The sequence below is a fragment of the Aspergillus lucknowensis genome (genome assembly GCF_044049455.1).
Source record: "Aspergillus lucknowensis strain CBS 449.75 chromosome Unknown BJX67scaffold_4, whole genome shotgun sequence".
In the NCBI taxonomy this organism is placed as follows: domain Eukaryota; kingdom Fungi; phylum Ascomycota; class Eurotiomycetes; order Eurotiales; family Aspergillaceae; genus Aspergillus; species Aspergillus lucknowensis.
This window is the reverse complement of record NW_027263548.1, coordinates 137,851-158,173: the sequence shown is the minus strand read 5'-3', so window position 1 is coordinate 158,173 and position 20,323 is coordinate 137,851. Positions and strand designations below refer to the sequence as shown.

Genomic DNA, 20,323 nt, shown 5'->3' with positions numbered 1-20,323 from the left:
GGTCTGTGTCGCCAGGCGGACCACGCATTGGAGCATGAGCAATCCTTCGCACCCCCTTCGCCTCTTCTCTTGCTCCACATGTATCACGATCCGGAAGCCCCGCGCAGCGGTGGCTTATCTGAGCATTCAGAATCCATCCACACGGACCTTTGAGCGTCCATTGTGATTCAAATTGAATTTGATGAATCCTTGTCTGCCCGGGATCGCTTTCCCTGTAGACGTTCACGGAATCATCCGTTGTTCGTTCTCGACAATGGCCCTCGTTGCTCGTGGCACCACACCACACCACTCCGGTTCTTCCTCGCTCCATCCATACCCACATTGAATCGAAGCCAGTTTCTGGCAGGAGACTAGACTAGTCAGTGTCGTCTTGTTCAGTGGTTCGGCGTCAATCTCCCCCCCTCCCGTTCGTTCGACTCCATTTCCCACACCGTTCATCTCCTCCCGTGTCTCCACACGCTCGCGCTGGAATTGGAGGAGTCAAGTTGGACAGAACGGCTTTGTTATATAGTCGATCGGCCCCTCCAGGTCGTCTGCACATATGATCTGTCTGAGTGATCTCTTGGGATAGATGATCCCCCTGGGCTGTTGTGGATTTTCTTTTTTTCCGTGCATATTTGAGGGTATTGTTGCTTCCAGTCTCTAGGTCTACGACGAGAATTATTCCTGTGTTTCGATTGCTATAGCCGGCGACAGGTATGCGATATGGTGGCCCGCAACAACGAGCGGACCTCCATGGTGGGAGGGGGCTATTATAACCAGAATTCGAGCCTTCAGGCTCTCGTTGCTGAGGAGTGCGGTGGACTGGTGTCCCCAGATGAGTGTCAAGGTTCGAAGCGCATCCTGCTGTCTGGGATCAGTAACACTGACCGAGGTTCTAGGTGGATCGATCACATTGGCCGACTATGGGTGTTCAGAAGGATCGAACTCGTAAGCAAGCCATCAGATGAGCTGAAGGCTCCTCAGACCGACCGCTAATTCTGCAGGGTTCTTATGCTCCGGAGAGCTATAGAGTCGTGCCCGGAAGACGCTTCTATCACTATCGTGTTCAACGACACGCCAGCAAACGACTACAACAGCCTGTCAGCCACAATGGACCGTTTGCTAAGAGAGCCGGATAAAAAGAATCCCAGGAAGATCTACCCGCTGATGGCGCCCCAGAGCTACTACCAACAAGTCGTCCCGGATGACTTTGTCGATATTGGGTTCTCCACGGCGAGTTTGCATTGGATTGCTCGTCTCCAACCGGCGGGCGGCAACCTGCTACCCAGTGATGCCGACATCTCTGCAGAGGTGTTGGCGGATATTCTGCACTTCCTTCGCACTCGCTATCGTGAGCTGCGGAGTGGCGGGCTTCTGCTCCTTAGCTTCCCGGTGGACGGGGAGTTGAGTCTCAAGTGTGCCTATCCATCCATATTCCAGTGCCTAACGGACCTGGCTGTAGAGAAGGTCATCTCCAAGGAAGCTGCGTCAAAATTCAGACTGCCCTTTCACTTCCGAACGCCGGAGGAGATCTCCCAGGCATTGCAAGCGGTGAAGGGGGAATTTGAGGTCGTGGAGCATTTCGACAGAGACGTTACACACCCGGCGTTTCTGCAGTTTCAGTCGACATTTGCGGATTCGCCGTCTGGCACACCAGATGCAAAGGCGTTGGACGCTTATTGCAAGGCTATCAGCGGAGGATTTACGGCGATCATCGGGAACACGGTTGTTGATACGGCACGCTTGTTCCGCGGTGCGTCAAGTTCCACGGAAACGAGCTCTGCGGAGGAGATAAGGTCCAGGATGGCAGAGAAACTGCAGCAGCGTCTGCGGAAGAGTGACTTCTGGAGGACGTCGTTGGGGAATAAATATGTATTCTTGAAGCTCCGGAAGATCTGAGCGCTGGGTATATATTTTGGAATCATTTTGCACTCCGCAGTTTTGGAATAGATACACCCGAAAAGCCCAATACCACCCTCATAATTCATGCGATTTCTTGAACATCGTCTGAGAAAATCAGCTACTCTCGTATGTCTCGCAATCACAGGCGGCTGGTTGGCGGTCGCATCCCGATCCATCCCGTGACCAAAAAAAAAAAAAATCCAAAGAACTGGGGGCAATCAGCGCGACTTCTCATCTTCAACCCATCTAGCATCGCATTGGTCATCGCGATTGTCTCGGAATCTTGCTCAAGCCCGAGCAAAATGCTGCGATGAATCATGTAACTCGGTCATACCCCCTCAACCATGCACGATGAGCAAACGCCCCCTCGACGAGCCCACATCTCGTGGTGGCTCTCCGCCGCCGGACCATACGACTGGCAATCATAACACATCAGTCGGCCTGCCCATCAACGACCTCCTCTCGCCGACTCCGGAGCAGCAGCCATCTTCTACCACGGCGAAAAAGCCCCGCAACTTTATTGCCACAGTGGTAAGGCCTCTGCCCACAGTTGAATAGCGTCCGTGCCCAAGTAACCAGAGTACAGGCATGTGAAACGTGCAGACTCAAAAAGACAAGATGCGATGAGTCGCGGCCCAGATGCGGCTTGTGTAAGTCGCAAGGTTTGGAGTGTGTGTATAATGAGCGGAAGACCTCGAAGTATGTTCTCTGTGTCGCCTGGCCTGAGATGGTGGGGTTTGTTGCTGACGCCGCGAAGACGAGATCACTCGCTCAGTCTGATTATGAGCACTCTTCATCGGCTGGAGACCAAACTGGAGAATGTCCCTACCAATGTCCGCAATGAGATCGAGTCCCTCCAGGCACTGTTCCCCCGACCATCTGATGGGCCGATCGAGTCGAATACTCCTGCTCGCGTGACTCATACAGTCGCGAAACCTGCGTCTCTTTCAAATCCTCAGACCCTCACTCCGTCGGGTGAGCTGGAGGTACCTGAGTTCGACGAGCACCCCAACGCGGTGAACGCGAACGGGCTGGTGTCGATTTCCTTCAGTCAGCATGCAGTCATCTTGTGGCCGGGGGCGCGGGATATTCTCCCCCAACGACTACTCGAAGCTCATGAAAAGCTGGGGAAGAACTACGTTGGCGACACCGAAGTGAACAGGCCACCTCTGCCCATGTACATCTACCCATTTCCTCCGCAAGCCGGGGACGTCTGGTTGGAGACCCTTCCGCTGGCGATGATCAAGGGCCTGTCTACCGCGTTCTTTGCGACTTTCAACCCATTTACTCCCATCATGGATAAAAACTTTTACTTTGCTTTCACGCTTGGCGCCGCCATCGAGAGCGGGTTTGGATACACCATCGAGAGCTGTTTAGTTCTAAATATCATGGCCCTAGGCTGTCTGGCTGTCAATGCTCATTGTGAAGGCGATTATCCGCTGCCGGGCACGCCGGGTGCTCATTTTGAACCCCCAGAGTGGATGGCGGTGGTACAGGAGGAACCTCCTGGCTTGAGATTCTTCAACGAGGCTCGGCGACGCATAGGGTTTTTGATGTGCGACAATGATATTCAGAGCTGTCAATTCTATTTACTATCCTCGTGCGTATCCTTGTTCTTTCTCCATATCCTGTGAACGTCGCTAAACGTATCTAGGGTCTATTACTCGCAAATCCTGCGCCCGATGGACTCCTGGGCAATGATCCACCGTGCTGCCACCTGCTGCCTCTCGATGCTTACAGGGTATGTCTTCCCTTGGCCTGCTGTTCCTTAAGCTAACAAATCAGGCATGACGTCAATTTCGATGAATGGGAGGGCGACATGAAGTCCAGGGTCTACTGGAGCTGCCTAATGAATGAAACCATCCTTGTGCAAGAGTTGCACCTCCCCCCAAGCGGATTATCACGATTCGAAGAAGTCGTCCCGATCCCGAAATTCATCGGTTTCGAGACCCTAGGCTTTGTGTCCTCCCGATATTCGTCCGTCGAAGACATAGACGACTCATTCTTCCAATATCACTTCCTGGCGCAGGTCGCCCATCGCATCATCCTCACGCGTATCCGACATTCCCTCTACTTTTACTGTGAGTGATCTGAGACTGAGTCGACTTTTGTTCCTCACTAACACACCTATCTCTGTAGCTGACACAGGCACATTCCCACGTCCCGCCGTTAACGCCGAACTCCACCATCAACTGAGCCAGTGGCGACTCAACCTCCCCCAGGCGCTTCAATTCTCTGATACCGTTTCTCTCGCAACACCTCCGGCAACAACAGCAGCCTCGCCACACAACCCTATATCTCCACATCACCAATCATCTCCAAACACCCGCCCCCTGTCTCCCGCAGTTGCGGTCTCGGAAGCCATGCTACGCGGGCGATACATGATCGCGAAATTTCATATTGGCCGCCCCTACTTGTATAAGGCGCTCCGTATTCCCTCTCAGCTGTCTGAAGAAGACCTCGAGCAGGTCCGCAGCGGCCTGCTGAACGCCATGAACTGGCCCATTATCCTCGGTATCTTCCGCGACGTGAAGAGTTGTATTCCAATAAAATTCGCGTTTTGTTCGCAGTGAGTCCTGCCTTTGGACCTTCCCTCCCCCCCCCAAATAGATTATCCATAATGGAAAGAAAGAATGCTAATGACGAATACAGGTTCTTTGGCCAGGTTCTCCTCTTCTACTGTATCGCGCACTCGCCTGATTCCCGGGTTCGGAGTACGTTGCCTCCTGGCTGGGAACAGTGGAATCGGGAGATGATGCGGTTCCTGGGGGACTGTGCGGAGCATAGTCCTGCTGTTGCGAAAGATTTCGAACTTTTGCAGCTCTTATAACCCCGAATGCCTCCCCCTCCATTTACTTTCCTTCTGGGGTTGAGCTTGCGCCGTCTACCTTTCCTTGGTGTTTACATGGAGTTGATGGTCAAATGGTATACATGGTACTCGTATATATGGGTTTTGCGTGGGTCTACGTTTCGTACTACTAGTAGTTGGGTACTATTACCGGGGATACCAGTGTTTATAACCAATCGAATACAATATGTTTGTACTTCTGAGGCAAGTGCATCACACGCGCCTTCCAACTGAGCACTGTTTGTATGGGGAAGGCGCAGCCCTCTGTCCGCCACTAACGTGGTTTCCTTTCCTGTGGCAGGCGGCCAAGGAGAACGCTGTACTAGCAAGAGAGACGGTGGGTAATGGAATCCCATGAGAGGGGCCTTGTTATTGTTGCGGCTCGTCTTTATTGAGTGCAGAAGGTTGAACAGATGAGATTCTATGAAACTCTACCGAAACTCGGGTGACTATCCAACGATGAGAAAACTAACTACCTCTTCGATAGCACGTTGAGCGCACTACCCGCCAGGATAAATGCAGACTGATCCGCGCTCAACGTATGCTTAACCGGGATAACAACCTCCTCGCCGCTCTTCTTCGTGACCCGAATCCTAATCTCGCCCTTCCCTCCCTTCTTCAGCGTGTCGTACAACCCCTCTGTAGCAACGGAATCGCACGCGTCAATCTTTTCGTAATCCGCCTTATCCGCAAACGTCAACGGCACAACCCCCTGCTTCTTCAGATTCGTCTCGTGGATCCGCGCAAACGACTTCGCCAGAATCACGCGCCCGCCCAGATACCGCGGCTGCAGCGCCGCATGCTCGCGCGCAGAGCCCTCTCCATAGTTATCCTCCGCGACAACAAGCCACTCGCGGCCCTGGGCCTTCCACCGCGCCGCCAGATCGGGGATACTATGCTTCGAGCCGTCGGCGTCGTACGCGACGTTCGTCTCCCCCGTTGCAGCGTTCACGGCGCCGATCAGCGTGTTCGCGGAGATGTTGGGCAGGTGGCCCTTGTATTTGAGCCAGGGGCCCGCGGCGGAAATGGTGTCTGTTGTGCACTGGCCGCGGACCTTGTAGAGAACGGAGAGGTCCTGGAGGTCGCGTTCCGGGAAGGGGGGGAAGGGGTCGAGGAGGGCGAGGCGGGAGGAGGTTGGGGAGACTTTGACCTCGACGGAGGGGTCGGGGACGGGTGCGGAGGGTTGGAAGGCGGGGTTTCCTGGTTCGAAGCCCGCGGATGGGAGGTCAGAGCCTGTCGGTGGTTCGAAGCGGAATTGGGAGCCGTCGGGGGCGGGGATGGAGTCAGTCAATGGGTTGAAGGTTGTTGAGCCGGCGTAGGTGAGGGCTGTGACGAGTTCCGGGGAGGCGAGGAAGTTCATTGTGCGGCGGTTGCCGTCGTTGCGGCCGGGGAAGTTGCGGTTGTAGGAGGTGAAGATGGCATTGTCTTCGCCCTTGGCGATGTTGTCGGTGCGCTTCCATTGTCCGATGCAGGGCCCGCAGGCATTTGCAAGGACGGTGCCGCCGGCGGAGGAGAAGGTGGAGAGGGTTTGGTCGCGGTCGAGGGTGGCGCGGATTTGTTCGCTGCCCGGTGTGATGAAGAGGTCTGCTTTTGGGGTAAGGCCGGCTGCGGAGGCTTGCTTGACGAGGTGTTCGGCACGTGTCATGTCCTCGTAAGAGCTGTTTGTGCAGCTACCGATGAGGCCGGCACCGAAGGTCTCGGGCCAATTATTTTCGCGGACGGTGTCGGCGAAGCGGGATAGGGGCACGGAGAGGTCGGGGGTAAAGGGGCCGTTGATGTGTGGTTCCAGTGTAGAGAGGTCAATTGTGACGAGCTGATCGTATTCTGCGTTTGTGTCGGCGCGTAGGAGGCTCGTTGGGCCTGCAGCAGCAATCTTGGCTGCGGCTTCTGCGACGGCTGCGCGGTGCGTCGCCTTCAAGTAGGGAACGTGGTTGGGGGAGAACGGGAAGAGGGAGGTGGTGGCGCCGACTTCAGCGCCCATGTTACAGATCGTCGCCATGCCGGTGCAGCTGAGCGTTTCCACTCCAGGGCCGTGGTACTCGATGACGAAGCCTGTGCCGCCGCGCACAGTCAACTTCCCGGCCAGGTGTAGGATGATATCCTTCGGCGATGCCCAGCCCTGGAGCTTGCCCTCAAGCCTGACGCCTAATATGCGGGGAGCCTTGAGCTCCCAGGGTGCATCGACGAGAGCATCGACAGCGTCCGCACCACCAACACCAATTGCGATAGCACCCAAACCACCCGCATTAGGAGTGTGACTATCCGTTCCCAGCATCATAAGACCGGGCGCCGAGTAGTTCTCCAAGACACTCTGATGAATGATACCCGCACCCGGCGGCCAGAACTCAATTCCGTAGCGCTTCGATGCGCTCTCCAGGAAATCGAACACCTCGCGGTTCCCCTCGATCGAAGCCGGCAGATCGGTGTCGGCACCGCGCTCACCCACGATCATATGGTCACAATGAATGCTAGCCGGTACAGCAGTCGAGGGTAAGCCACACGACATGAACTGTAGCAGAGCCATCTGTGCAGAAGCATCCTGCATCGCTACCCTGTCAGGCTTCAGCTTCAGGTCTGCCTGGCCGCGGATATCTCGTCCATTGTTTGTGCTGGTCAAGAGCGATTCCTCCGGGTTTGCGAGATGGGAGTAAAGAATCTTCTCAGCCAGGGTGAGGGGGCGAGAAGATCCAAGAACCTTCCGGACCTGCTCGAGGTTCTGCACGATCTTGTTATAAGGGGGCATGCGTGAGGAGGCGGGTGTTGAGTCTGAGACTGTGGCCAAGCGGCGGCGGAGGCATGGTGCCAGCTGGGTGCACGAGTTAGCGGGAGTTCTTTTGAACAATCACGGAGCATCATACCCTGCGGGAGGAGGCCCTTTGCCATGCAATCTGCCTCAGCATCGCGATGAATTGGGGGCTGAATTGTGGAGAAAACTCACAAAGTTGGGGACGAAACGAAAAGAAATTCGGCCGTGTTGATATGCCTCGGCTCTGATTGGTCGGCCCTCCGATTACGGCCTTTCGCGTCAGGCACGAGCCTTGGCGCACGTGACCTGCCTCTTCCGATCCCGTCGGGTCGCATCCGATCTTTTGCCTTCATCCGCCCCGATTCTTCGGAAGCGCAGCTCTGCGGGGCTGGATGGAGGGAAAGGCCCAAAGACCGATTATGGCCTCTGAGACTTGGCCTGGAGATGTCATTTAAAGCTCCCTCCCCGACCTCGCTGGTTCCGAAGTTCTATATTTCAACACGACTGCTGATGGGATGATTTGCCTTTGAATTACACTGGGGTGTAGCTTTGGTGTTTTATAGAGTTCAACAGCTTCCTCCTTCGTACGTTTGGAACCTCGGAGATGATGGCGTCTTATTCGCCCGGCAAAGAGGCAGAGCGCATCTTTGCTTTTCTTTGCAGTCAGGCTAAGCGTTTGAATCTCCCTGAGGAGGTGGTCGCAGGACAAGATGCTGTGTCCTTCGATTCACCTCACGACCAGATCTACTTCCCAATCCCGTTCAAAGAGACCGAAACACTCGCTGCACTGAAGGGTATCGAGGGTGCGGTGGCGGCTGCAATTGCAGATCTGAGATATGGACCTGCTTCGCGGAAACGGAAAGTCAGGATTAATCTGGAGCGCGCGACGGCATTCGGATGCCAGGCGTATATGGCAAAGGTGGATGGGTACTCGAAACTGGATCCGGAGGTGAAGAAGAAGTTGAAAGGTACCTTTTCCTTTTCTCCCCTCCGGCTTCCCGGCTGCAGAGAAAGGCTGATCTCGAGTAGATACGGACTTGCTTGCGGCACAATCGAATGGGTACCGTCGGATGTCGGCGAATCTCTACAAGACCAAGAACGAGGGCGAGTTCTTCCATATTCACGGTTCTCTTGAAGCTACAACGACGTTGAATATGATCGGGTTAGAAGGACATCGTCCTGATCTGACGGACTACGAAGAAGTGATCGAAGTGATTGAGAGCCACGTGCAGAAGTACTCCGCTGCGGAGCTGGAGGAGATGAACAAGGAGCGGAGGCAGGCTGGTGTGACGGCATTGAAGCACGAAGATTTCATAAAGACGCCTCACGTACGTACTCCAGTTTATCGTTGGCGGCAGCCAGTACAGATACTGATCTGTGCAGGGCCAACATAACGTCCAACAACCCCCGTGGAAAGTCACCAAACTTCCTGGTGACCTGTCACCAACGCCTTTGCCTGCTGCGACGAAAAGCAGGCGGATACTCAAAGGCATCAAAGTCCTCGAACTTTGCCGAATCATCGCCGGGCCCACCATCGCGCGCATTCTGGCAGAGTACGGCGCTGATGTCCTGAAAATAACTAGTCCCAAACTCTCGGACGTTCCCTTCTTTCAAGTAGACGGCAACATGGGCAAACACGCTGCGGATCTCGACCTCAAGACGGACGAAGGACGCCAAATCTTCGAGGAACTTCTCGCAGACGCAGACGTCCTTATCGATGGATACCGCCCGGGTGCCCTAGAAGGCCTAGGCTACGGGCCCTCGACCCTAGCGTCCCTTGCTGAAAAGCGTGGAAAGGGTATTGTCCTTGTCAACGAGAACTGTTTCGGTTACGAAGGCGAATGGGCCGGTCGTCCGGGGTGGCAGCAGATCGCCGATTGTGTACGCCCTGCTTGACTCTCGAATTCGGAACGGAGGCTGATAGAAAACACAGGTAACAGGCATTGCGTGGGCGCAAGGACAATTCATGAACCTTTCCACACCCGTCGTCCCTCCGTTCCCGATCTCCGACTACGGCACAGGGTGCATGGGCGCAATCGCCGCCTTAACGGGTCTCTACAACCGTGCGAAATATGGCGGATCCTATCACGGTAAGGCATCCCTAATGCACTACGATCTCCTCCTTTTCGCGGTTGGAAAATACCCCGACACCGTGCAAGAGGCCATGCGGGCCGCACAACCGCCTGAGTTCTTCAACCTGCGACACTGCGATAGCGTCGACCGGATATCATCGACTGTGTTGGGGATTATGAAGAAAAGGTTCCCGCATCTCTATCGACCGCCGGATTCCCTGGATGAAGCGGAGGGGCTGACGGAACGGTGGTATTCTAAGGCGTATGATGCGGAGATTGAAGTCGTCAGGCCGATTGCGGAGATCGACGGGGTTGACAATAGCTTCTCCCGGGCGAGTCGGCCAAATGGGTGGGATCGGCCGTGTTGGGAGGACTTTGATGGAGAAGAGGGTGATCGCAGGTTGACTTAGGCTTGTTAGTGCATCCAGCGGAGAAGCCGTTCTGGAGTTACTACTATAGAGAAGAATGAGTTAGAGCAACGAATGGCCATTCGATTTATTGGGGGGCTGCGCTGTGGTCCTCAGATGCTCCTACCCAGTGGAGAGGATCTTTCCAAATCAGCTCTGCACTAAGCCACCCCAAGTCCATGTCGGGTTTTCTGGGGACCGAAAGCACAGTGCCGGCCGGGCTAACGGCGTGGGGGCTGAGTGGCAGTTCTGGGCCGATGAGGAGGTAAGTTATTCTCCGATGGTGCTGACTGAGACGGAGGCCATGATGCAGGGGAGGTGATTGCGGCTGAGGGGGATGCTGACGGGACTCGGGCTGTTTCTGTTGGTGCTGTGCTTTTGGCGGATACTTCGGCCTATATCGGTCGGAAAAGCACCGATAATCTTTCATGCAGTCATCCTAGGGGTGGCCTCAGAGCAAGGGTCTGAGCAGTCGATGATTTGCTGCGGTCGGTTGGTTGGGAGGGCGTGCTGAGATGAAACAGACTGGCGGACATAAATGGGAGTCGAAAGCACCAGGTAACACCAGCGACCGACTCACTCGTCAGATCAGCTAGTATGAAAGTGCTTTCAGCTGCCTCTGCGCTCCTTGGGGTGTCGCTTCTACGCTTTGCCCCGGATACTACAGGCATAAAGGTCCAAGACTATGTAAGAAACGGCTGCCTCCTCCCGTCAACCGCAGAGCTAACAGGGTAGAATCGTCTCCCCTTGACCTGGGACCTCGCAACCTCTCAGAACGCCATCTCCAACACCGGAAACTCATGGTGGAGTTCTTCCTACATCCACGCCTCAAATGGCAGAAACTACTTCCTCGTCTCGCACGTCGGCAACCCGGGCGTTGGGTTCTACCGGTACTCCATCCTCGATATCGACGACCCCTCATACTACCGCCAGTACTCGCTGGGAGGGACCGAGTCCGATCCTATCTCTGACCATGTAATTGGGGCGAACATCACACTGCCGACATACGGATTCCAGGCTCTCGACGCGGGCGATACCCTACAATCCATGCGCACCTGGAGTACATCCGGCTTCATATTCGACCTGACATTCAACCTGTCCTCCGCAATTATCGTGAACGGCGGATCAGGCACCTTCACCTGGGGCCCGTACCTCACCTACGAATGGTCCATGCCAGCCGGAATCACAACCGGTAGCTTCGTCGTCAACGACACTAGACTCACAATCGACCCGGAACGCTCTCTAACCTGGTACGACCGCCAACTCGTCTGGGGCGCAGAGGGCTCCGCCGCCGCACACAACTGGACCTGGTTCCAGCTGCACTTCGACGACGACGACAACAACAATAACAACAACAATGCCCAAAGTGGACGTGCGAGTCGGAAGATCTCCGCCTGGATCTGGAATTACGAAGACAACGCACGCATCCAATTTGCCACCATCCGCGACATCCCCGGTGAGCAGCACGTCGTTCCTCTGACACAATTCACCCCGGGGAGCCGGGTCTGGACGTCTCCGGATTGCGGGGGGCCGTATCATCTTGACTGGACGATTGCGCTTGAGGACGGGACGGAGCTGGATATCGCCACTGCTCGGCCGGATCAGCTCTTCTGCGGTCCGACAGATCCCACGCCGCCGGCGTATGAAGGCTTTGTAACGTTTACCGGGGTAGATGGAGATGGACGGCCAGTGAGTGGGTTTGGGCTTGTTGAGATTACTCTGTCGAATTTGGACAATTAGGGAATGCGCGGCTGGATTGGATTATATAGAACCTAAACGGTATAACGGGTTTTCCCACTGGGCTGTTTGTCGCCACGGTTATAAAAAAGATAATGAGCAACATTCCTCGGAGTTTCTTCTAACAGTATTCTTAGAGTAAAGGGGTTTCTATACCCGTGGGCCCAAATCGAGGGTAGGATGCCAAATTAGGAAACGTCTGCACGTGCCCAGCCCCTTGCAGCAGCTGAACCTCCATCGGGAATGAATCCATGGATTCCAATTATTCCCCTCGTCACTTCTTCCATCTCAGGAGATCCTCCGATTCATCTGAGTCGCGATGTCGAGGACGGACGCGCTGTCGTCGTCTTGCCCTTGAGATGGAGCCAAGTCCATTTCTCTCTTAGCGCTGCCAATCCTTTTAGCGCCCTGCAAATCACACCTCCAAACGGCCAAGCAAAAAAGGGGCAGGGATTTCTGTGTTGACACAAATTCTCCGAGCCATGCGCCTTGAAACGCTGCCGTGGCTTTGGCTATGGCTCTGGCTCCTCACGGGCCTCGCCTCTGCAACTGCAAATACAACGCAGAATGGAACACAGGGAATCGACCTGCTTGATTACCACCTCCCCGTGAACTGGAAGACTGCCATTGCGAACGGGGTGGAGTTTGTCTTTGTCAAGGTTCGTTAAGACGAAGATCAGTCACCAATGATCGACATCCTCTCTGCATTCTCTGAAGCCCAGTTCCCCAGATCTAACCTTATTGATCCCACGCAGGCAACAGAAGGCATCCACTACAGGAACCTCCGCTACCCCCTGCAAACAGCGTCCGCTCTCGCCGCAGCCCCGACCATCCTCCACGGCGCAATCCACTTCGCCGCCGCCGCGCAGAGCAGCGGCGCCGAGCAAGCCGACTTCTTCCTCGAGCATGGCGGGAACCAGACGCAGACGCGGCGCACGCTCCCCGGCGTGCTGGAAATGGAAGGCAACATCGCCGGGAAACTCTGTCACGGGATGACGCCTGTGGAAATAACAGACTGGATGCTTGATTTCTCGGACAGGTATACCTCGCGGACGGGTCGGAGACCAATGCTCTTCCTCTCGGAGGAGTGGTGGGCGCGGTGTGCGGGGGGCAATATGACGTTTGGCGCGGAGCATCCGCTGTGGTTGGCGCATTGGGCTGATGAGATGGGCGCGTTGCCTGCGGGGTGGACGGAGGCGACGTTCTGGCAGTATGCTGGGGCGAGTGGGTATGGGGGGGAGGCGGATGTTTTTTTGGGGAGTCGTCGGGAGTTGGTGCGGTTTGCCGTGGGTGGTTGAAACCATTTATGGACGTCTATATGTATGCTCGGTATACGTTTTAAGGGAGAGGTGGTGAAAGGGTGTACTTGGATGTAGCAAATGATCCATTTGTGAGTTGGTTGCTGCCAGTCACGCAGTAAAAACGCAACCGAGGTAAGATCTAAATGGAAATACGATCGACTGGGCTACGGCGTTTACCGCTCTTCCTTGTGACCAGTGTTCTTGTCTAGATTCATTAAGCTGTCTGCAAATAGATCTAGGCCGGAAGGCAGACAGCAATCCGTATAGGTATAGAAAGGCTATATACATCATTAAATCGTAACCAAACCAGAACCAAAGCCAAAAGCCCAGCTCACACCAGGGCACTACTATTCAGCCCCAAACTCCCATCGGGATCATCAATCGAATTGATAATATCATGGATATCCGTCGGTCCATCGGGATCCGTCAAATTCGCGAAGATATTGGTCCCGTTGGGCGCCAGGATCGGATGCAGGGTATTCGTGAGCAGGCCGCCCAGCCCGACGTCCGCGGTCAGCGTGAGCTTCTGCATTGCGGCGGTGTAGTAGGGCACCTCTGTGCCCTGGAAGGAGACGGAGCGGCCGACGGAGTCGAGGCGGAGGACGCCGTTGCGGAGGGCGTCGCCCTGCGTCTTGAGGATGGGGCCGAGGTTTTGGAGGAGGTAGGCGATGTCGATGGTGCCTTCGACGGGGACGGAGTGGTTTCCTGGGTGGAGGGTGAGGTCGTGGATTGTGGCGTTGCCGAGGGTGAGGTTGCCGCTTTTGAGGTCGAGGATTGTGTCGCCCTGTTTTTTAGTTAGCAGGCTTAATTAACATCAGGGAAAGAGAAGACAAGACAAGACAAGAGAAGAGAGGGATGTGGGACAGACAATTTGAAGGGTGATGAGGGATGGGTTGGGGAGGATCGCGCTGGCGATCAGATTCACGCCGTCTTCGCGGGCTGGGAGAAGGAGTCGGGGATTGTCGATGGAGAACCCGGTAAACGAGTTCAGAGCTGCGCCGTTTAGCTGTGTCCGACAATCGAGGGGATAGCAATCTTACTATTCTGCTGTATGTCCTTCTGCACGGTGACGTGGCTCTCGAGTTTCCCCAGGTATGCCGTTGTGGCGCCGCGCACAGGCAGCGGAGCGTTCTTCTGGACGACGACCTCGTAGACATAGTCGGTCCACAGGGGCACATTCACGGGAGTGTATCGATCTTCGATGCCCATGGTCGTGTTTCCCTTGAGGGTCTGGCCGGGGAGCCTGGCGGAGAAGATGGTGTTGTTCCCTTCTCGGTCCTTGTCGTACACCTCCAGGTTGAATGGGTCTATTCGCACGGGGAGTATGATGGGGAGGTCCAGAGCCGCTTGCAACGTCAGGACCACGGAATCAGGGCGTGGTTCCATGATGGCAGCGCTGACGAGGAGGAGCGTCGACTTGTTGACGACCAGCTGCGCAACGGCAGGGATGACGACGAGGAAGCTGGGGGGGTTAGTTAGCCTGGCACAAGCACGGTGATTAGAGTTGCGTTAAACGTACAAAATGGGCAGGAAGATGGCGAGGAAGATGATGTTCCAGAAGAGATAGCAGCACCAGAAGCGGGCGCAGTGCCGTCGAAAGCGCTCCTTCTTGGTCTTCTTCTTGGGCTCGTCGACAAGCGAGAGGTCCCCTGGGACAGACTCGATGTGCTCGATTTCGGTATCGCTGCCTGCCAGAGGCCCGCGATAGGAGCCCAGGACGTTCTGGGAGTCCGCAGACTTGCCCTTCTTCTCAGCCAGGGAATCCTTGGACGACATGACGGGGCATTGCCTGGTGAGGAGGGCTGCAAGGGAGGGACCAGTTAGCAGAAGCGAATAATAAAAGGCATCGGAAGGCAAGAATAATCATTCCCATCCCCCACACACGCGGGGAGACGTCGACCCTAAAAGGATGCTCAAGGGACACGCGGATGTGGAAACCCTAAAGCAACCAAGAACGACGCTATTCGCACGATCGCCAGGCCAATCGCAATGCGCTCCCCCACGCTGACTGGCGGCGCCGCTTCACATGGCGGTCTCAAGCGAACCTCTTCCTTGGAACTGGGCGCAAAGTCCCCCAAGTCCCTCGGCAATTGTGCGAAAAACGTCTGAGTCGCCGTTAGTCCGTCCCCAGCGCTGCGGGGGTGGCGCTTCTTCCCCCCCAGACTGCTGAGCTTGTTGGATCCACTGCAGACGCTGTCCAGGCTGTGGATTCGGACTGCATACCGCATCTGGAGGATCTTGCGGTGATCGCAACGTTGCGTGTCAGGCTTTCTGATCCGGGATCTTCGGCTCTTTTGCACAGCATGGAGGTGGAGTGGCAGGTAAAGTCTGACATTTGGGGAGGCAGATTCTATCTCATCCACTCCGTACTGATCTCCTCACTGCATTTGCTGGACCGAAGCACGCGAAGAAGGACGCGAAGACACAAAGACAAAAGACTCAAGACTCTAGACCTCACAGTCCTTTCGGCCTGACTTGAAGGCACGATGTCCCTCGACGAGAAAGCTCACGGCGATAGGGTCTCCCCTGTCTCGTCCTTCTCTACGGAAACCCCCCCAAAGCCCACGAGAGCCACCACCGACCCCAACGCCCTCGACAACCTGCAAGTGCTTCCCAAAATCCTGCAGGAGGGCATCCTCTTCATCGCATCCGGCCCAGCCCTCCTCCTGCAAGCCGCACAACCAGCCCTGAAAAGACGCCTCAGCCAGACCGCACCCAACACAAGCTCCCCAACACTCGCCGACGACCTCACCACCACCCTCCGGTCGACCCTCAGCTACATCGCCTGCCTCGTCTTCGGCACCCGCGAGGAAAAGCAAGCCCTTCTCGGCCGCCTGGGTCTCGGCCAACCCCCGCTGCCGACCACCAAACTCGCCGTCAGCCCTAACACCAATGACGCAGAAGCCAACGAAGTCGTGCAGCTCTGGCTCGTGGCAACCCTCTACGCAACCGCGACCGACATCTACCAGCGCATCTACGGACGCATCGACTACCGCACCGCCGAGCGCGGGTACGCCGAGTTCGCGCTTCTCCTGCGACACCTCGACAACGTCGTCCTCCCCGCGCACCTGTGGCCCGCGACCCGGGCGGAGTTCTGGCGGTACTGGGACGACGAGCTCGAGGGGCTGAGTGTGTCGGCGGACGCGCACAAGTTCGCGCATGACCTGGCGACGCGCACGGACCTGCCGCGGTGGGTGAGCATGCTCAAGCCGGTGATGCGGGTTGTCACGGTTGAGATGCTGCCTGTGCGGATCCGCGAGGCGTACGGGCTGAAGAGTACAATGGGGACGAGGGGCGTGTATCGGACTACGATGGGGTTCTCGGTTGCGGTGTACCCTGCGCTGCCGAAGAATGTGCGGTCTTGGCCGGTGAAGTATTATCTGGACGAGATGCGGAAGCATTTGGCGGTTTAAATGACTGGGTTTTGGCTGCTTTGGCTGCTTTTGGTACTATTGATACTCCTGTTGCTTATGCCGTAATACGATCATGACTGTTATTCTATTCAAGTGAACGAGCATCGAGACTCCGTAGGAGTTGAGAAGAGAGGATATGCCCACTCATCTGACCTCGGAGAGGTATATTTCGCAGGACATTCCAGTCTTCCCCCTCGCGTCTCACTCCTCGGATGAATTTCTCGAAATGGCAGCGACTCTTGGGGGATCAACGTGTGCGTATTGTGAAGCATGCCTCGTCTGTCACGTGTGGCGCTCTCCATCCTCACTCAGCTCCCACTTTGTCCGGCTGCTTTGAAAAGGTGACGGTGTCGAATTTCGAAGGACGGTCGACGAGTGGAGAAGCCTTGGGCCAGGGGGAAAATCAAGCATTCGCAACACGGCGAGAGAAGCCCTTCGTTCATTGAAAACTCTTCCGTTTCAGACCTGGCACGTGCGCTGCTGTTCCATGGCTGGCCTTTCGAAGGATTTATTTCCGCGATTCCTCAGGCAGGATTCGTCAAGTCGCCCTCAGTTGATTTCTCAGCAGCATCGCCAAAAAGCATCGGACGAGCCAATCACCACCGCTCACAACACGGCATGGAAGGCGATCGCACGTTCCAAAGCCTTATCTGGCGGCGAGGGGCTCTTCCTGGTTTAAATAAGAGGACAGAGTGAGTCACGCCAAGCGCAGAGCCGGTCAGCAACTCGCAGCTGTGCTAAACTCCGCAATCGCCGTGCGGAGATAAAAAGCAGCCAGTGTCGCAGCTCGTTGAGCCCAACGAGCTCCCTCCATGCTCAAGAGTTGTCGAGATTGTCGGACGCAATGGCTGTAGTTTTGAAGAACCGAAGATGGTCCTCCGACCCCGTCGACCCCGAGGACGACTGGGCCGGCCTGGGCGACGCAAAGGAGCGGCGAAGGAGGCAGAACCGCCTCAACCAGCGCGCTTTTCGTAAGCCAACCGCCACGACTCTGCCACGATTGTCGCCGCGATAACTGACTCAGCCGACCGACAGGCCAGCGAAAACGCGCAATGCAGAAGAAAAAGTCCATCCAGGAGCATATCGAAGAGCTGATCGCAAGCAGCGAAGTCACCCTCCTCCCGCGCTCAACAGAGTCGCAGTCTCGGTCACAGTCACAGTCACAGTCCTCCCCAAGCAGCAGCACAAGCGAAGGCACGTCTCCCGCGCAATGGGAGCGCCGCATCTCCTTCCTCGGCGCCGAAATCGACCGGCTCCTCCAACAGTTCAGCCAGCGAGCTATGGAAAGCTACGTGAATGGCTCCCCCTCCGCAGACCACCTTCTAACCCTCTGCAAAGTCAACGTCTTCCGCGCCTTCATGAGCAACATGTTCGCCCTGGGCCTGTCGCCCTCCCCCGAGTGGATGGACGACGACGCCCTCTCCCCCTTCAGCACCGCGCAGCCGGGCTACCGCGATCAAGACGCCCTCCCCGTCAGTCTGCGGCCCACCGCCGTCCAGCAGTCGACCCTGCACCACCCGTGGCTGGATTTCTTCCCGTTCCCGCGCATCCGTGACAACCTGATTCTGGCGGGGGACTTTGACGACCACCCGCTGTGTCTGGATATCATGGGTTTCTGGGACGTGTCCGACGAGACCTGCGGGCTGCTGGTGTGGGGGGATCCGACGGACCCGCGCAACTGGGAGGTGTCGGAGGCGTTTCTGCGGCGGTGGCCGTGGGTTGTCGCGGGGTGTCCGGAGCTGCTAGACTCGACGAACCGGTGGCGGAGGTCGCGTGGAGATAAAATGATATTCCGATATTTATAACACAATATACAAGTAACCCACATTGAAGAGAAGATATCCAGCGTGTTCTGTTTCTCCACACATATATGTGTATATTCGTCTCTACACCACCTACACCCGGAAAAAATCCCAATTATCCTCAAACATCGTGGCCTCCACATCCCCCTCCCCAACCTCCCGATACGAATACCCTTGACTGTCGCTGTCCCTGTCCCCACACTCAGAAGCCCTCCCCAATCGAATTTCCCCCCACCGCGGACTATACCCCGGCGCCAACTCGACACCCCCCAGAACCAAAAGCCGCAGCCGGGGCAGGTGCACCCTGCCCGCGCCGAACGCCCACTGCGCGAATGCGAGGAAGCGGCGGACCTCTGGAGTGTACCTGTAGCGGGACGCGTTGAGCACAGAGCGGGGTGGGGTAGTCAAGTCGACGTCACCGTCGCCGTCAAGATCAGACGTGAAGTTCGAGACGAGGAGGTGGTTGTGAGGGTGGTATTCGGACTCGGCGTCGGGCGGGATGCACAGCGAGCAGATGTGCAGGATTTCCCAGGACAGCGCTGTCGGGTGGTTTGAGAGGAGGTATTTCTACACGACACACACACGCACACAAGCTCTAGTCAGATACTAGTATAAGATGAATTGGGAAGGGTGAGGGTAAGGGTGAGGGTCCAACCCTGGGGACTCCCAGGGCTGGCGGTTCAACATACCAAAGATCCCAACTCCGCAGAAATCCCCACGCATTCCAGATTCTCGCGCCCGAAAAGGGCAAGAGTCTGACTGTCAACGATAACCGGCGGCGCGATGCCCTCCCACGCGCCCTCGACGTCCCCGGCAACAGCCAGGGAGCGGTGGTAGACAAAGCGCCTGATCTTCCGCCCCGTCGGGGCGAGAATCGCAGTGAGATGCGGGCGCAGCGAGTCCTGGTCTACGTCGGTGACGCAGAGAAACACGTCCTCGAGGCGCGGCATGGAGAGCGCGAAGAATGCGCGGAGCGACTCGGTGTCGCGGGCGCTGTGCTCGTTGAGGGTGATGTCCAAGGATTTTAGTGGGATCTCGCCGTTGCCGCCGTCGGTGTCGGTGTCGGTGTCGGTGCGGGCCATGCCCGCGATAGTTGATAGGAGGTCGGAGGCGTAGTAGAACGTGCGGAGATGGAGGGAATGCAGCCTGTGCATCTGGAGCGCGTGCGCGAAGTCGGCGATCGCGGCTGCGTCCGCGTCTGGGACGTCGATGTTTGTGAGGGAGAGGTCGCGCAGGCGCGGGAAGAGGATGCGCCTTGGCTGGATGGGGAAGACGTTTAGGCTGGGAAAAGTCCGCGCGAGAACGCTGGCGCTGAGGATGAGCTCTTCGAGGCTGCGGGTGTTGCGGTGGAGGGCGAGGAATTCCGCGAGGGCGGCGCAATGGTTGACGCTGGTGAGGCTCGTCCAGGAGAGGGTGCGGAGGTGGTGGAATCGCGAGATGGACAGTTTCCTGCTCGGGTCGGGCGCCCTGCCACTGCCAATGTAACCGTCACCATCCCAGTCGCACCGTCTTGTGAAGATCGCGAGGGACTCGAGCTTCTGCTGGTGTCTGCGCAGGTAGCCTCTTGGACCGAGGATCTGGAGGGGGACGCACGCGCTGACGTGCCATCTGGGAGGAGTCAGTATCAGTAGTGAAGGCCTGCTGGGTAGACATGCCCAAAAGCCACAAGGTTATTCCTCCTCAACCCCCGGAACAGCGGCATCAGAGCGCGCCCAAGATCCTCAGCGGCCTGTCGTCCAACATGGAGCGGACAGTACCGGCTGTCGATATATCCGCTGCGCCCGTAGATGACCAATTCCTCGACGAACTTGAGCGTTCGCCTATTCGTGAGGTGTGGGGTGACGTCAATCGCGTGGTCCCTCTTGAACGTGCCCAGGTTGACGGCTTTGACGCGGCAGGTCCGGCGCAGTTGGAGCGCTGCGACATGGAACAGACGCCGGCAGAGCTCGTAGAGATGGACCAGGGTTTCGGCGTCGAGCTGAGGAGTTAGCGGTGCTTTACGGAGTAGGGGGGCAGTCGCACATATTCTGTGATCTGGAGCAGGACCTCGACGGGGAGGTCGGCGAGCATTTTGACTGGAGGTGAGGAGCAGCGAGAGACGAACGAGCTCTGG

At 56.6% G+C, this 20,323-nt stretch overlaps 10 protein-coding genes across 10 annotated transcripts; 7 read left to right on the top strand and 3 right to left on the bottom strand.

Moving 5' to 3' along the window:
* Nucleotides 1-393: 393 nt before the first annotated feature.
* Nucleotides 394-2,034, top strand: BJX67DRAFT_210743 (S-adenosyl-L-methionine-dependent methyltransferase). Its single transcript, XM_071025591.1, has 3 exons — nucleotides 394-829; nucleotides 882-930; nucleotides 987-2,034. Exons 1-3 carry the CDS (start codon nucleotides 706-708, stop codon nucleotides 1,879-1,881), a joined length of 1,068 nt encoding a protein of 355 aa, XP_070889911.1. The 5' UTR covers nucleotides 394-705; the 3' UTR covers nucleotides 1,882-2,034.
* Nucleotides 2,035-2,493: 459 nt separating this feature from the next.
* Nucleotides 2,494-4,935, top strand: BJX67DRAFT_343107 (putative C6 finger domain protein). Its single transcript, XM_071028112.1, has 6 exons — nucleotides 2,494-2,583; nucleotides 2,642-3,484; nucleotides 3,539-3,625; nucleotides 3,670-3,965; nucleotides 4,024-4,453; nucleotides 4,537-4,935. Exons 2-6 carry the CDS (start codon nucleotides 2,667-2,669, stop codon nucleotides 4,712-4,714), a joined length of 1,809 nt encoding a protein of 602 aa, XP_070889910.1. The 5' UTR covers nucleotides 2,494-2,583; nucleotides 2,642-2,666; the 3' UTR covers nucleotides 4,715-4,935.
* On the bottom strand, nucleotides 4,896-7,659 carry BJX67DRAFT_343103 (aconitate hydratase ACO2). Its single transcript, XM_071028111.1, has 2 exons — nucleotides 7,591-7,659; nucleotides 4,896-7,538 (listed from the first exon to the last, which is right to left on the bottom strand). The coding sequence occupies exons 1-2, from the start codon at nucleotides 7,630-7,632 to the stop codon at nucleotides 5,205-5,207; spliced, it is 2,376 nt and encodes a 791-aa protein (XP_070889909.1). The 5' UTR covers nucleotides 7,633-7,659; the 3' UTR covers nucleotides 4,896-5,204.
* Nucleotides 7,660-7,833: 174 nt separating this feature from the next.
* Nucleotides 7,834-10,257, top strand: BJX67DRAFT_210842 (CAIB/BAIF family enzyme). Its single transcript, XM_071025592.1, has 4 exons — nucleotides 7,834-8,446; nucleotides 8,508-8,806; nucleotides 8,862-9,359; nucleotides 9,412-10,257. Exons 1-4 carry the CDS (start codon nucleotides 8,083-8,085, stop codon nucleotides 9,958-9,960), a joined length of 1,710 nt encoding a protein of 569 aa, XP_070889908.1. The 5' UTR covers nucleotides 7,834-8,082; the 3' UTR covers nucleotides 9,961-10,257.
* Nucleotides 10,258-10,554: 297 nt separating this feature from the next.
* Nucleotides 10,555-11,697, top strand: BJX67DRAFT_377551 (uncharacterized protein; the record flags this gene model as incomplete). Its single annotated transcript, XM_071032135.1, has 2 exons — nucleotides 10,555-10,644; nucleotides 10,693-11,697. The coding sequence occupies 2 exons, from the start codon at nucleotides 10,555-10,557 to the stop codon at nucleotides 11,695-11,697; spliced, it is 1,095 nt and encodes a 364-aa protein (XP_070889907.1).
* A 257-nt stretch (nucleotides 11,698-11,954) lies between these two features.
* On the top strand, nucleotides 11,955-13,176 carry BJX67DRAFT_210634 (putative secreted glycosyl hydrolase). Its single transcript, XM_071025588.1, has 2 exons — nucleotides 11,955-12,353; nucleotides 12,450-13,176. The coding sequence occupies exons 1-2, from the start codon at nucleotides 12,177-12,179 to the stop codon at nucleotides 12,990-12,992; spliced, it is 720 nt and encodes a 239-aa protein (XP_070889906.1). The 5' UTR covers nucleotides 11,955-12,176; the 3' UTR covers nucleotides 12,993-13,176.
* On the bottom strand, nucleotides 13,163-15,106 carry BJX67DRAFT_210630 (DUF3712 domain-containing protein). Its single transcript, XM_071025587.1, has 4 exons — nucleotides 14,515-15,106; nucleotides 14,036-14,457; nucleotides 13,864-13,988; nucleotides 13,163-13,779 (listed from the first exon to the last, which is right to left on the bottom strand). The coding sequence occupies exons 1-4, from the start codon at nucleotides 14,769-14,771 to the stop codon at nucleotides 13,327-13,329; spliced, it is 1,257 nt and encodes a 418-aa protein (XP_070889905.1). The 5' UTR covers nucleotides 14,772-15,106; the 3' UTR covers nucleotides 13,163-13,326.
* A 375-nt stretch (nucleotides 15,107-15,481) lies between these two features.
* On the top strand, nucleotides 15,482-16,408 carry BJX67DRAFT_369847 (oxygenase MpaB family protein; the record flags this gene model as incomplete). The annotated part of the gene is made up of 1 exon (XM_071030828.1): nucleotides 15,482-16,408. One exon carries the CDS (start codon nucleotides 15,482-15,484, stop codon nucleotides 16,406-16,408), a length of 927 nt encoding a protein of 308 aa, XP_070889904.1.
* Nucleotides 16,409-17,053: 645 nt separating this feature from the next.
* Nucleotides 17,054-18,373, top strand: BJX67DRAFT_210641 (DUF3425 domain-containing protein). Its single transcript, XM_071025589.1, has 2 exons — nucleotides 17,054-17,379; nucleotides 17,444-18,373. Exons 1-2 carry the CDS (start codon nucleotides 17,253-17,255, stop codon nucleotides 18,211-18,213), a joined length of 897 nt encoding a protein of 298 aa, XP_070889903.1. The 5' UTR covers nucleotides 17,054-17,252; the 3' UTR covers nucleotides 18,214-18,373.
* BJX67DRAFT_377546 (F-box protein) lies at nucleotides 18,304-20,280 on the bottom strand (the record flags this gene model as incomplete). Its single annotated transcript, XM_071032134.1, has 4 exons — nucleotides 18,304-18,777; nucleotides 18,900-19,818; nucleotides 19,896-20,188; nucleotides 20,233-20,280. The coding sequence occupies 4 exons, from the start codon at nucleotides 20,278-20,280 to the stop codon at nucleotides 18,304-18,306; spliced, it is 1,734 nt and encodes a 577-aa protein (XP_070889902.1).
* Between the last annotated feature and the right edge of the window lie 43 nt (nucleotides 20,281-20,323).

Bases quoted from the DNA above. Each gene is read 5' to 3' on its own strand.
- BJX67DRAFT_210743 (XM_071025591.1), top strand. From the start codon at position 706: ATGGTGGCCCGCAACAACGAGCGGACCTCCATGGTGGGAGGGGGCTAT. The intron at 830-881 runs GTTCGAAGCGCA...CCGAGGTTCTAG, and splicing joins GTCCCCAGATGAGTGTCAAG to GTGGATCGATCACATTGGCC. The intron at 931-986 runs GTAAGCAAGCCA...CTAATTCTGCAG, and splicing joins TGTTCAGAAGGATCGAACTC to GGTTCTTATGCTCCGGAGAG.
- BJX67DRAFT_343107 (XM_071028112.1), top strand. From the start codon at position 2,667: ATGAGCACTCTTCATCGGCTGGAGACCAAACTGGAGAATGTCCCTACC. The intron at 3,485-3,538 runs GTGCGTATCCTT...AAACGTATCTAG, and splicing joins CAATTCTATTTACTATCCTC to GGTCTATTACTCGCAAATCC. The intron at 3,626-3,669 runs GTATGTCTTCCC...CTAACAAATCAG, and splicing joins TGCCTCTCGATGCTTACAGG to GCATGACGTCAATTTCGATG.
- BJX67DRAFT_343103 (XM_071028111.1), bottom strand. From the start codon at position 7,632: ATGCTGAGGCAGATTGCATGGCAAAGGGCCTCCTCCCGCAGG. The intron at 7,539-7,590 runs GTATGATGCTCC...TCGTGCACCCAG, and splicing joins AAAGGGCCTCCTCCCGCAGG to CTGGCACCATGCCTCCGCCG.
- BJX67DRAFT_210842 (XM_071025592.1), top strand. From the start codon at position 8,083: ATGATGGCGTCTTATTCGCCCGGCAAAGAGGCAGAGCGCATCTTTGCT. The intron at 8,807-8,861 runs GTACGTACTCCA...TGATCTGTGCAG, and splicing joins ATTTCATAAAGACGCCTCAC to GGCCAACATAACGTCCAACA. The intron at 9,360-9,411 runs GTACGCCCTGCT...TAGAAAACACAG, and splicing joins GGCAGCAGATCGCCGATTGT to GTAACAGGCATTGCGTGGGC.
- BJX67DRAFT_210634 (XM_071025588.1), top strand. From the start codon at position 12,177: ATGCGCCTTGAAACGCTGCCGTGGCTTTGGCTATGGCTCTGGCTCCTC. The intron at 12,354-12,449 runs GTTCGTTAAGAC...GATCCCACGCAG, and splicing joins TGGAGTTTGTCTTTGTCAAG to GCAACAGAAGGCATCCACTA.
- BJX67DRAFT_210630 (XM_071025587.1), bottom strand. From the start codon at position 14,771: ATGTCGTCCAAGGATTCCCTGGCTGAGAAGAAGGGCAAGTCTGCGGAC. The intron at 14,458-14,514 runs GTACGTTTAACG...TAACCCCCCCAG, and splicing joins GCCATCTTCCTGCCCATTTT to CTTCCTCGTCGTCATCCCTG. The intron at 13,780-13,863 runs GTCTGTCCCACA...ACTAAAAAACAG, and splicing joins CCCTCATCACCCTTCAAATT to GGCGACACAATCCTCGACCT.
- BJX67DRAFT_210641 (XM_071025589.1), top strand. From the start codon at position 17,253: ATGGCTGTAGTTTTGAAGAACCGAAGATGGTCCTCCGACCCCGTCGAC. The intron at 17,380-17,443 runs GTAAGCCAACCG...GCCGACCGACAG, and splicing joins CCTCAACCAGCGCGCTTTTC to GCCAGCGAAAACGCGCAATG.